General features: G+C 38.9%; 1 protein-coding gene across 1 annotated transcript; it reads left to right on the forward strand.

Moving 5' to 3' along the window:
- The first annotated feature begins 5141 nt into the window (after positions 1-5141).
- Positions 5142-9670, forward strand: LOC133895031 (glycosyltransferase BC10-like). The gene is made up of 10 exons (XM_062335244.1): positions 5142-5882; positions 6254-6352; positions 7159-7259; positions 7356-7427; positions 7526-7616; positions 7829-7909; positions 8384-8446; positions 8545-8667; positions 8760-8852; positions 9267-9670. Exons 1-10 carry the CDS (start codon positions 5568-5570, stop codon positions 9426-9428), a joined length of 1200 nt encoding a protein of 399 aa, XP_062191228.1. The 5' UTR covers positions 5142-5567; the 3' UTR covers positions 9429-9670.
- The last annotated feature ends 3131 nt before the right edge of the window (positions 9671-12801 follow it).

The following is a 12801-nucleotide window of genomic DNA, read 5'->3' on the forward strand; positions in this document are numbered from 1 at the left end:
CGACGCCGGCCGGCCGGTTGCATGGCTGCCAACCCGGCCGGCAAGTCTGTCCTTGGCTACACCTTACTCTCCGCCCATCATGTGTTGCCCTTGCTTGGCTCGAGAGTGATTATTTAGTTGCCAAATCAATTACCACTACCTTGTTATATATGCATGCAGTACCACAAGTATCTATGCATCATCAGACATGCATGCATGCATGCTCGAGTCGCCCAACGTCGAGTTGCGGTAGCGGCAACGAGCCGCCGCCGGCGAAAAAACGCATGCACGTACGTACGGGGGAAGCCAAGGATGGAAGAAACCAGTGGCTTTCCACCGCATCCACCATTCGTATTTGACTGATATGAGCGTAAGCGTATTGGAGAGAGCGTGAACGCACCCATTCTGTTCTAGTACCAATATTGTCAAAGCTCGAATTGAGTGATATGAGCGTAAGAGGGACGTGCACGTACGCACGATCCTACAAGATGCTCAGGTAACCAGTTACACCCGAGACTTTTCATTTTTTGGAAATTCTTCTTCCCTAGCTACCTCACCTTCCTTGGTAGTCCTCCTGCCCCAAGATTGGCCGGCAAGCTCGCCGGAGCTCGCAGTGTTGAGGGACTGAGCGCCGGACCACAGTGCTCCAGGTGAGGTCGCGCCGGCCACCGCCACCAGTGAGTTTGCGAAACCTAATTTCAATTTTGTGTTGAATGTTTCGAGAAAAAAACAAAATTGGGAAAATGTTTTTCGTCAAATTTTGTAAGGAAACTTTGTTTTGTTCAATTCCAAATAATCTGTTCACTTTTTTGTTTAGCACAAACTCACTTCGATATTGGGTTCAAGTAAACCCAATCTCTTTCACTTAGGACATGTATGTTTTAGCTGGAGATTTTGAAAAATATATTGTAGATTATAGATTGTAAAAAATTAGATTGTAAAAAGGTAAATTTTAAAAAGTTTTTAGATTGTGGATTCGAAAAAAACTTTGATAGAAAGTTCAGTAAAATGCACTTTCATAATCTATGAAAAGCTGAGGAAAATTAGTTTCTTGGATTCCTATAATCCAATAAGCTGATTGTAAAAAGCTATAGTAAAAAACTGTCTGATTGTTTCAGCTTCGGATTATAAAAAGTGAAAGTCAGAATCCGAAATCGAAATAAGACCTTAGTCTATTTGGCAATATAAAAATATTTAGATTAGTCATATGGAAATAGCGTGAGTATATATAATTTTATATTTGATAGGACAAGTACTTTGCAGATTTAATGTTTCTAATACTTTTTACTATCATATTAACTCGGCGAAAATTAGCGGTCAAACTACTTACTAGAACTCTGTCATAAACTTACTTTCGCTCGTGTAGCTGCACCAAAACCGTGGTCCGCGCTCGATTCAGGGGCCTTGAGAGCTACCAGAGGCTGACGCCAAACCAAATGATAGATGGGGCTGATTATACAAGGAACTCGCCCTCAAATGGTCATCGTCATACCAAGAGTGAAAAGACAGGTCTTCTGATTTACTTTTGGTAGGGCATTTGGAAGGAACACAAACGAAGAATATTCCAGCAAGCAGAAAATTCCCACAAAAATTAGCGGTCAAACTACTTACTAGAACCGTACGTTGTGCGCAGGGAGATGGATGCCTATGCCCTACTGGAACCGAGCAACAATCGGGCCAAGCTCAGCCCAAAATTGGGTGCACTTTTGATGATTTTTGGCGACGATATGTCCAAGCCAAGCCCGTTATTGATATTGGGCGAGTATGCCTAGCCAGAAACACTTTTTTCAAGCTCGGGCCAAATTGAGTTGGACGTTTTTCTCCCACCTTGTGCAAAGTCACTGCACTCTAATTAGTTCTGCCTGTGATCTAAAAGAAAAACAAATTATAGGAAGCGAAGAGCTTTCATTCAGGACTGTTCGAGAGGTTACAGTCAAGGGAAAGGGTGAGAGAGGAAGCTCGGGCGCATGGAGATCCATCGCCACCGAATCATGAACAATGCAATCATATTTGGCACACGCGGGAGCCGTGGTTTAATTTGATAACCCAACATCTTAGCATGCCAAAAATTTTGCTACGCTCTTGTTTAAAACACATCGCGTGTATGGGATAATTTGAAGCTCGTAGATGGAACATGAGAACGGCAACACCGGGAGCTGGTTCAGCCACGGATCGAGCAGGCGGTGTCTTCCCATTCCCTCCGAGACCGAGAGCTCTTCCACTTCCTGCCTTCCCCGTCTTCTCCGCTGAATACAAAGGCCACACAAAATTACCTTCATCAGTTGCGAAAAATTTCCCCTTTTTATCCCTTGCCCTCCTCCTGCGAGCCACTCGGTTCCCATCCCGCACAAATGACCTCGCGAGTTTGATTGCGTGCGTTTGTTTCTCCTGGGTCTCCCGGCGGTTTCTTGGATCGGCTTCTGGCCGGCTGCTCCGACCTGCAGTGCAGCAGGTACGAGCATTCCCCATTTCTTGGCGAAAACTCGCGTCGCATCGTGATTATCGTTGGGTTCTTGGAGATGGGCGCCGATGGTTGATTCGATCTGGTGGTTTGTGTGAGCGGATTAATCGCATTCATCTGGGGTTAAGGAGAAAGGGAGGCGCCGTCCGTGCTGGATGTTTCTCCTGTATATTTGCCGTGTTTTTGCACCATGTTCTGGATCCTTGGGATGGGAAGAGGGTGAAATTCTGATAAGATTGCATTTTTTGGCGTGTAAAGTTAGAACCTTTAGGTGAATTCTTTACGCGATGATCGATCGTTGCTTTCGTCCTTTTCTTTGCCAATGTGATTTGGGGAAAGAACTGTAATGTCCAACAATGCTTTGTTAATCTCATCCTAGGGATCGAGATTATTATTCCTTTTGACATAATCCAGGAGTCCTGTTATCGTAAACATGCAAAATTCAAAACTTATGACCCGGGATGATCTTTGGAGTGATAAATCATGCAGTCTCCTGAGCACATCCTAGTTACACAAAAGGATCCACGTGCATGCGTTGAGCAATCAAGTATAGAAATGTGACCACCTCAGAGGAAAACTTCCAGGTAGAAATACCGGCCATGTTTTTTTTTGGTAAAAAAAATAAAATTCTTGTGAAAGAGTAGTGGAAAATGGTGGAGATGAACTAAATGATAGAGATGAGAATGTAGATAAATTTACTGTATTTTCAAACTCAAACTCAAACTCAAATGTGGGCTCGACTTTCCTCGGTCCACGTTGTGCAACCTTACACCCAAATGAATTGGTCTTGCATGCAATGGCCGCCTAACTCCAATCGTGTTTGGGATTTGTTTGCTATTGTGGTTGCTTTTCTAAAATACTTATTTATTTATTTTAATTTTGTATGTCGCAATTATGTAAAAGCATTGGATTATGGATTTGTTATAGCAAAGTTCTAATAGAATTAGTGAAGATTCACCTAACTCACTAGATTCCATTGCGCAGTGAAGCAGATCAAAGCAACCGCAAACTGGGCCATAGAAGGATCACCCATGATTTACATGCAGATCACATAGTTCAAGTTTAGTCTATGGATTGCCCACAAGGGCAAAGAAGCCTGAAATAAGGTCATTTTTTTAGATAATGAAAATTGTTTCTGACCTCTGTATAACTACGATACACGCAGCTTGGTTCTTAATAGTTCAACATAAAGCTGAAAGCCACAAAATATAACAAGTCATGGCAATAATGACATTATCAATCATTGTGTAGCCTATTATTACATCTCCATCCGTGCTTGGCATATCATACGGATCTCCTCCTTGGTGTCTTCATGCTACTGCAGTAACGTCCAAAAATTCAGCCAGTATGCCCCCTAAAGTTAGCCTGCATAAAAGTAGTTTGCATTGCTTTGTCAAAAATTATATTATTTTGACAGAGCCAAATAGACCAACACAAAGCGGCAACCCCAATAAAGGTGCAATTTTTCTGCTTTAATCCTATCCCTTAAGCCAGTCTCTGAACATGTGGGAAATAGTGTGAGGAGGACATAATCCAGCAACTATTTGGACTAAATGCCAAAGCGATATGGCGAAGTGGCAATCAACAAAGAGATGCTGAATGGTCTCATCAATACTATATATTAAAGCTCCAAGAATTGAATTGATTCTAGGGGTTTAAGCACTGTAGCTACTGTTCATGTGGGCCCTATGTATGTATAAATGTATATATATGGATATGGATACGTATATGTATATGTGTATATATACATGTATGTATCTATATACGTATCTGTATATTTACATGTATAATATCCTTTTTTGGAAAATTTCAGAAAAATAGCGAAAGGTATAATAGTTATATTGATAAATCAGCTGAAATAATCTAAAATGCACAGAAAAATATCTAAAACTCAAAAATAAAATATGAAACAAATTTTGTTATGTCGTATTACTGTCGTCTACATATTAAAATTATGTGCATGCATAAAAATAATACTATTTTCCCCATAATTAAATGAATGTGTTAAATATTAATAAATTCATAAATAAATATTGAGATGCCTAAAATTGGTGAACCTAATTTTTTTAATCTTTTTTTGTCATGGTCTATGCAAAAAAAAAGGAATCCGCCTAGTTGTTCTTACAGAAGAAACATTTCTGACTACATGTCCAATTCCTCTTTGCTAGGTTGTCCTTGGTCAGAGTTACCCCTTTGAGGAGGAAGCACATGAATATCCTGATTTTTAGAGGCAGTTTAAGCTTCCATACATTTTTTTAAGAAAGGGGTATTCTGGTTAATTATGGCCTGGTACATAGAATGAGCTGTAAATTGTCCGTTGTGATGTAGGTTCCAGGTAAAAGTATCCCTCTCCTGCGTTAGCTGTATTTGAGCCACTCTCAACACTAAGTCATACCAAGCGTGAGTTTATCTCCCACTAGGGCCCATCTAAAGGTCACATTGAGAGGGTTACTATTCAAAATCTCAGCTACTGTGGAATGCTTGTTGTGGACTATATGAAATAAGGTTGGGTATTATGTGCTCAAGGGGTTGTTTCCTAGCCAAGTGTCTTCCCAACCGAAATAAGGTCATGACACTCATCAAGCAATGAATTGATCCGGTTACAAATATGTGTCATATTGGACATTTATTATGAAACTACTTTTGGAGACAAATGTAATCACATCGTTTTTAAGTTTTCAATACCATTCTGCAAAAGAATATTAATGATCAGAGCTTACATAGGTTGATTGCCTACAAACCAAAACATCACTTTTTGTGACCGAATGTAGTATTTCAATTTTCGAACACTTACCGCTTCAAATCATCTTAAGTGATATTGGAGGGGAGGACTTGTTGGATTATGTTTCCCCTCTTTTTAGATGGAATAAATCTTTAGTAGAAAAGATAAATTACATTATCAGTTTGCTTTTAATTGTTATGTATTAAGAGCAAATTTAATCAGTTCCCATTTTTTCACTGTTATTTGCAGAGGCACTTATAGAAGCAGAAGGCAATTTTGTTTCAGTTTCTACAGTGTTGGAAACTCTTTGCAAAATCAAAGTGAGAGCAATGAAGGTGGGGCACTTTACTGCGAGAGACTGAAAATAATGAGTGGTATCAGGTGTGGCAATTGGGCTTCAAAGATATGAAGGGGGTTCCCGTGACTCGGGCAAGGGCATCTCCAAGAAGATGCATATGGATATCAGTGGCTATAACATGCATTGCCATGACTGTGATCTGGGCTTATCTCTACCCGCCCCAAGATTATACCTACCCTGTCAGGGACTGGTTCCCCGCAGAACCTACCCGGGAACTGACTGATGAGGAGACTGCTGCTCGTGTTGTCTTTAGACAGATCCTCTCTACACCTCCTTTTATATCAAGGAACCCAAAAATTGCCTTCATGTTCTTGACTCCAGGCCGACTACCCTTCGAAAAATTGTGGGAGTTGTTCTTTAAGGTATCCCATGGCATTTTCTCTTATGTGTATCCATGCATACTTACCAACTCTGTGTATGATATGATTAATTCTGTTGCAAACTCTGGATTTTTTGCCACTTCGAGTTTACGACCTGAGCGTTGTAAGTAGGACACAAAGTAGAAAGTTAACTCTTTCTAATATAATTGGAAATGGTTGATGCGCAGTCATTCAACATTCATAAACAACATAGAGAAATTGATTAGTTGGTCTAAGCTACATCTTTCATTCTCTTTGAAGTGATCTCTGCTAGCTAGTATAAACTGTGGAACATCTTGAAAGATGATCAGAAAAGGAGCCTAAACTATGAAGTGCTCAATTTGTCTTTTATGCCATTCATCTTATTATTGCAGGGTCATGAGGGAAGATACACCATATATGTTCATGCTTCACGTGAGAAGCCGGAACATGCCAGTCCCATATTTGTTGGTCGAGACATACACAGTGATAAGGTAATGCCTCTATAAGGATGAAGCTTTGGTGAACTTATAATGCATGTGCATTGATGAGGTTGTATGATGGGGAGCTGTTTAAATATATTTACTTAAATTGTGTTATGTGCCAGACAGGGCCCTCCCCTCTATTTTCAAGAAAATATGCATTCTGACTTTGATCTAGCTTTATAGATTAAACATTAGTATTTCCTGTGAAAATTAGTCCCCATTGTTCTAGTCTTTGAATATAGATAGGCACGAGTAATTGAAACACTTCAGACCAGTTTGTGGTTCCTGTGATCTGATATGCTGCACCGTGGGAATCTAGTTAGCTACGGAACTTTTACCTATCATAGTAGGATTTCGCTGTCACAGCTCTGTAAAAGATGATCTCAACTAATAACTTCTTCCAAATTAGAATTTAATAAGTGCTTTTTGAAAGCCACCACAATGCCAAACAGAGGTTAACACTACTTGATTAATCTGACGATAAAAGCAAAGACAAAAGCAGAGGATACTATTTCAAAATTTGTAGGCTGTTATCCTGGTGGAAACAGGGAGTTCATGAATTCAACTTGAACGCGGTTTTGGTACCCATGGGTTCGGAAAACCATGGATGTAGTATACATAACACATATGTTTCAGCTGAACGTAAAACTCGTGTAGCAACTTGTTTCTGATGTTTAGTCTTATACCTGCAGACGATATGGCTAGATAGATTTGGTTCAATCTAAGAAAAATAGATAGCAGTTTAGAGAATTCAAGAATATTTGTTGCACATTTACTATATTCTTTTGGCTCTGATATTGGCGAACTACATACAGGTAAGATGGGGTATGATTTCGATGGTTGATGCAGAGAGGAGGTTGTTGGCAAAGGCTTTAGAAGACATAGACAACCAACATTTTGTATTGCTCTCTGACAGGTGATCAATAAATTCCAAATCCGAAATCACTCCAATCTCTTTTTCTTGCATGGTGGTGTGTCCCAGTTCTTAACCATTCCTTAAAAACAATGTCAGCTGTGTTCCTCTTCACAATTTTGACTATGTATACGACTTCCTGATGGGTTCAAGACACAGTTTTCTGGATTGGTGAGATAGTGTTATGTATCAAATATGTTTCATTCATAGCCATTAGGCCACTGTCCCAGACCATGTCCTGCTCACATTCTTGTTTATTTCTTGGCTAGCTTCCACGATCCTGGACCACACGGAGTTTTTCGATACTCAAAAAATATGTTACCTGAGGTTCGAGAGACAGAATTCAGGAAGGGTTCACAGGTGAGCTTAACATTTTCTCTTTCAAGTTCAGAAACTTTGTCTATAAGGCAGGGTTAATCAACAAGAATCCTTCTATTTCAGATAAATATGCTTTAGTTTTAGCTTTAAAGATTTTTATATGTAACAATTTTAAAATGCATTGAACTCATTTTGTGTGTTTGAACACTTAAGTACTCAAATGTGTTTTCAACGCAATTTTTTGAACATTGCAGTGGTTTTCAATGAAACGGCAACATGCAATGGTGGTGATTGCAGACAGTCTCTATTACACAAAATTCAGGCTTTACTGCAGGGTAATCAAATCCAACTTTTGCTGGCTTCTCAGGATATGGTGTATACTGTAGGTACTAGCATAGTTATTTGGTGTCGGTTAATCAGCTCTTTCATAAAGTTGGTCTGTTGCACTTCATCCTAGCTTGCAATTCACTCTCTGGACGATTTACTGTTTCTGTCAACATTCCAGATCCTATATACTATACCACTGTTATGCATGCACGTGGTTTCCTAGTTTGATGTCTATGATTGGGTAGAAGTCATAGTTGAACGATATTTTCTGATATAGCATTTCTCTTCTCTTATCAACACATTAAAAAGATTTCTCCATTTTGTATTCCTGTCTATCAGCAGAAATTGCTCAAACAAAGGAGCTGCTCTTGTATAGGTTCTATAGCTATTTCCATTATTGTTTAATCTCATTCTTTTATGTTTGTAGCACTATTCTCTGCTTAATAATTTGCATCTTTGGTTGTGCTTTATGCCCTTTGCAGCCAGGAATGGAAGAAGGCCGCAACTGCTATGCAGATGAGCATTATCTGCCGACACTATTCAACGTTCGTATTCAGTGCACAATGACATTTCTATTTTAAAAGTTTCTGAGTATCAATAGTAGTATCTGCTAACTTCGAGAGCTCTTATTTGTGTTAACCAGATGATGGGTCCTGCTGGAATTGCTAACTGGTCTGTGACTTATGTTGATTGGTCTGAAGGAAAGTGGCATCCCAGATCTTTCCGAGCTAATGATGTCACTTATGAACTCCTGAAGAATTTGACTGTACGTTTAACTTTATTTTGTGTCATCTTCAGATGATTAAGATGAACATTCTATTTTCTTGTTTATGCCTCTCAACTTTCATTTTGCTGCAGTCGATTGATGTGAGCTACCATATCACCAGCGATGAGAAGGTCCCTCCCTCCCTGTCAGAATTAATTTGCAATTACTATTTATTGCGCACGTTAATATAGAGCTCTTATATACTTATATTCGTTTGCGAGGCAGCTGAGAAAATGCACTTATTCTCTGAATTGTGGTTACCACGGTTTATTACGCATGTTAAGTCGGAGTAGATATATTCATATATATCCTGGAGGAAATTAGCTCAGTCGCACTGGGAAAGTGTAGAATTGGAAAATAACATCCAATGTGCGGATGAAATGTGGGCTTGGGGCCACATATCAGTGACTGATTGGATGTTATTTTCCATTTTCCACACTTCCCCATTGCACAATCTCGAGAGGAAATTATGGTAAACCATTAGGTTCTAACAATCCGGAGTCCTTTCAGTTACTGCTATTTTCAAATCAATCAAAGTTGTGTGTGTGTCTGTTTATTTGTGACGTCCTATTGAACTATAGGGGAAACACTGAACATCCTGTGCTGTTGTTCTTGTTCTTGAGTGCATGCAGAAAGAGCTCTTGCAGAGGCCTTGCTTGTGGAATGGACTGAAGAGACCATGTTACTTGTTTGCAAGGAAGTTCTACCCTGAAGCTTTAAACAATCTCATGAACTTATTCTCCAACTATACAATTTTCTGAGTTCCCACAGGAAAGCATACATATTTTTGGAAGCATTTGACGTTTCAAATTTTGTATATTGCTGGGGGAGTAGATCTATTTACAGTACACTAATGTCGGTATAGAATAGGGGCGGAGTTGGCCTCCGCCAAAGCAAGTGTTAAGCTGTTGTTGCACCTGCCGATAAGTTTTTCTAGGGTTATTTTCATTTTCTTAGGTTCCACTGTTACCTTTTTCCCGTGTTTTTGGTTAATTCTGCCAAATCTGTCATTTATGGCAATATTTTTGTTATCTCCTACTGAAGCTAATCTATCAATATGTAGGACTAAGAATGACGACTAGATGAGGAGTAAATATACGCCTCAACAAATTTCTTTCGAAATATATAGTCTTCTCTTATTTTATCACCCAACGCATTTCAAGAATAAAGTACAACACAAAACACAGAAACACAGTGGATACACAGAGCTCAACCTAGAAGATCCGTATAGAACAGAATAGAAACTCAAAGAGTTCAATCAAAGATAAGGTCACAATAACTCATGGTTAGAATCGAACACTATTTCCACAACAAATTAATCCATAACTTATCTCCACACAAATTTTGAAACTTGAGAAAAAAGATTTAAAAATCAAAGATAAAGGTCACCAGTTGAAGAAATTCTCCAAATTGATGATCTAAAGGTAAAGGAGTTCAAAACCCATGCGTATACACTCATATGTGATTTTTATGCTTCTAACAACAAGAAGAATGACTTCACAAGGTGTTGAAATTCAGCCCAAAAATTAAAACGAAAATCACAACGAAACACCAAAAACTTGTAAACTTGCAAAGGAACTAATAGAGAGAAACTAGAATGAGGAGAATTCAAGCATATGCAAAAACATAAACTTTATTACTCAAGGATATCAACCCTATTTTAAACGGATTACAAAGATTTTTCACTCAAAACTCTTACTTAATACATAAGCTAAACACTCATTCTTCATCTCATCTAAAACACTAGCACTAGGCTCTCAAATGAGTGGTACATTAGGCTCAAGTGGCTGGTTCATCCTCTCCTACAGCTCTACCCCTTTATTTATAGGCCTAGGAAATTTGACCCCTAAGTTTTCTAGTTTTTTCTCAAAATACACATCTCTTGTAGTACACCCCTACCTACTATTGAGGATATTTTGGTCTATTTTCTTTTCCATTCATCGGACGGCCACGACGTCTTCATGACTTAGCTTTGCCTTGACGCAAGCTTTACGATGGTTCCATGTACTCCTCCAGTCATCCCACGGTTTTAAGGCCAAACCGTGAAACCCTCTGCATGCTTCTCAAAGCGTGACTCGTCACTTGCTTATACCTTAAGCAAGCGCTCTGATATCGACACGTGTACTCCGTTTTGCGATCCTGACCACCAACAAGTCTCTCCCTCTCCCGATCCCTCATGCCGTCTTGTCACTTGCACCTGCATCTCTTTCGCTTGACTTTGTCAACACGCTGTCTTCATCCTCCATTTCATACTTTGCTTGACCTCCACGTTTACAGCTAGGATCACGCTTGACTCTGCTCGGCCTCCTTCATCGTCCGGCACCAAGCACCCGCTTAGCCCCGATCACCCACCATCGACCGCCAAGTTGCATCCGTCACCTGCACACCATGAGATAAGCAAACATATTTCTCCAATTCCAACTCCAGTTAGTTCATAATAAAATGCTTAAATTAAGCTCAAGCAATCCAAAACTCAACAAATCAAATCGATAACTTTGTCAATCAGTCATCACATATAAATTAAGACACATTTTAACTTGGTTTCTCAATCTTCCCCTTATGAGTGGATTGACAACACCTTGAGGCACAAGGATTTGGGTTTGAAGGGATGAAGCACATCCAAGTGACCAAAACTCGAAAAAAAGCAAAAACATGTTGACATAAGAAGGATTGCAAAAGGCCGAAGAGAGACAAAGACAAACCTCAAAAGAGCAAGAAAAATTCAAAAACTCAAAACAAATGCACCCCTTGATGAATGCACATTTTTTATTTTTCTTTGAGGTTTGTTGCAAATATTCTTATTTCTCATCATTTGAAGCATATTTATGCATATTCTCATCTTTGTGCATATGCTCACCCTCTTTGAATGTAAATATCAAGGATAAAATATTATAAACATACAATCATAAATGAGCTTTTACAAGTATACCACAAAGCATTTGCGAGAGATAAAAATATCAAAGGGCTCCAGAAAGTAGTACGTAGAGCTCACAATCGCATAGAGACTCAAAAAGAGACATTGACACAAGAACATAAAGCTTGACAAGCTAAATCTGAAGAATTGGTTGACACATTTAATTTCACATAGCCGAATCATTTTGAAAATGACTACCACATAAGTATCCACTCATGCCGAGGCAATACAAGCATTAAGAACTAGCCAATTTCAACATCAAACTAGGCAAACAAGTATTCATAACAGTAGGCTTTGCAAATACTCACATATGAAACCAAGACTTAGATTGATCAAGTAATTAAAAAGCATTAAACAGTTAGGCACATTTCTTTGAATTTCATTTTATCCTCAAGTTGCCTCTTATTCAAGCAAAGTGTCACACGACTGGGTACGGCAAACACATTGAGGCTTCAAGACAACCGTATTAGATCGCATTTTAGCATAAGAGACTTGATTTTTCATGATTATTCGATTCAAACAAGTTATCAAGCTGGTCACAAGATCAAATTTAGTAGTGCATTTGCGACACAAGGAACACATGTTCCTCAAAGGTTCTATCATGAGCTAAATATTTAACAAAGACAGAAAATATAGTGCAATGTTCCTCAATTCACTGTCTTGAACCAAGAAGACCTAGAGCAAGATATTCATTAAACTAGCCTTAACACAAGTATTGACTAAGTCTAAACAATTACGAACATGGTGATCAAGAATGTAGCATTTCATAGCCTACATGATTCATAAATTGCCAAATGTCATCTTAAGGAAAGAAAGCTTGCTTGAAATGTATCATGTCAAAGCATCAAAAAGAGCCTAAAATTAAAAGATTGCTCCACACAATTACTCAACTTAGTCCAAATTCAAGTCTAGCAATCGAAAATGCTAAAGACATACAAGTCAAAGCTCAACTAATATGATAATCTTACATAATAAAATGTAATGCAAATGCTACAAAAGTAAGATAGAATATGTATAAAAGAAACTCCCCCCTCATGCAATGCCATAGGGATGACACACCCCAAGCTTTCCCCTCAAATAAGCAAATCTAGTAGCATCTAGAGGCTTGGTGAAAATGTTGGCTAGCTAGTGTTGGGTATCAATGTAACTCAACTCAATGTCTCCCATCTCATTATTGTCTCTCAGAAAGTGGGATCTTATATGTATGTGTTTGGTTCTGG

Source organism: Phragmites australis, chromosome 16 (assembly GCF_958298935.1).
Source record: "Phragmites australis chromosome 16, lpPhrAust1.1, whole genome shotgun sequence".
In the NCBI taxonomy this organism is placed as follows: Eukaryota; Viridiplantae; Streptophyta; class Magnoliopsida; order Poales; family Poaceae; genus Phragmites; species Phragmites australis.

Excerpts from the sequence above, each read along its gene's own strand:
- LOC133895031 (XM_062335244.1), top strand. The coding sequence starts at position 5,568 with ATGAAGGGGGTTCCCGTGACTCGGGCAAGGGCATCTCCAAGAAGATGC. Across the intron at positions 7,428-7,525 it reads AGACACAGTTTTCTGGATTG|CTTCCACGATCCTGGACCAC; the intron begins GTGAGATAGTGT and ends TTTCTTGGCTAG. Across the intron at positions 8,668-8,759 it reads AACTCCTGAAGAATTTGACT|TCGATTGATGTGAGCTACCA; the intron begins GTACGTTTAACT and ends ATTTTGCTGCAG.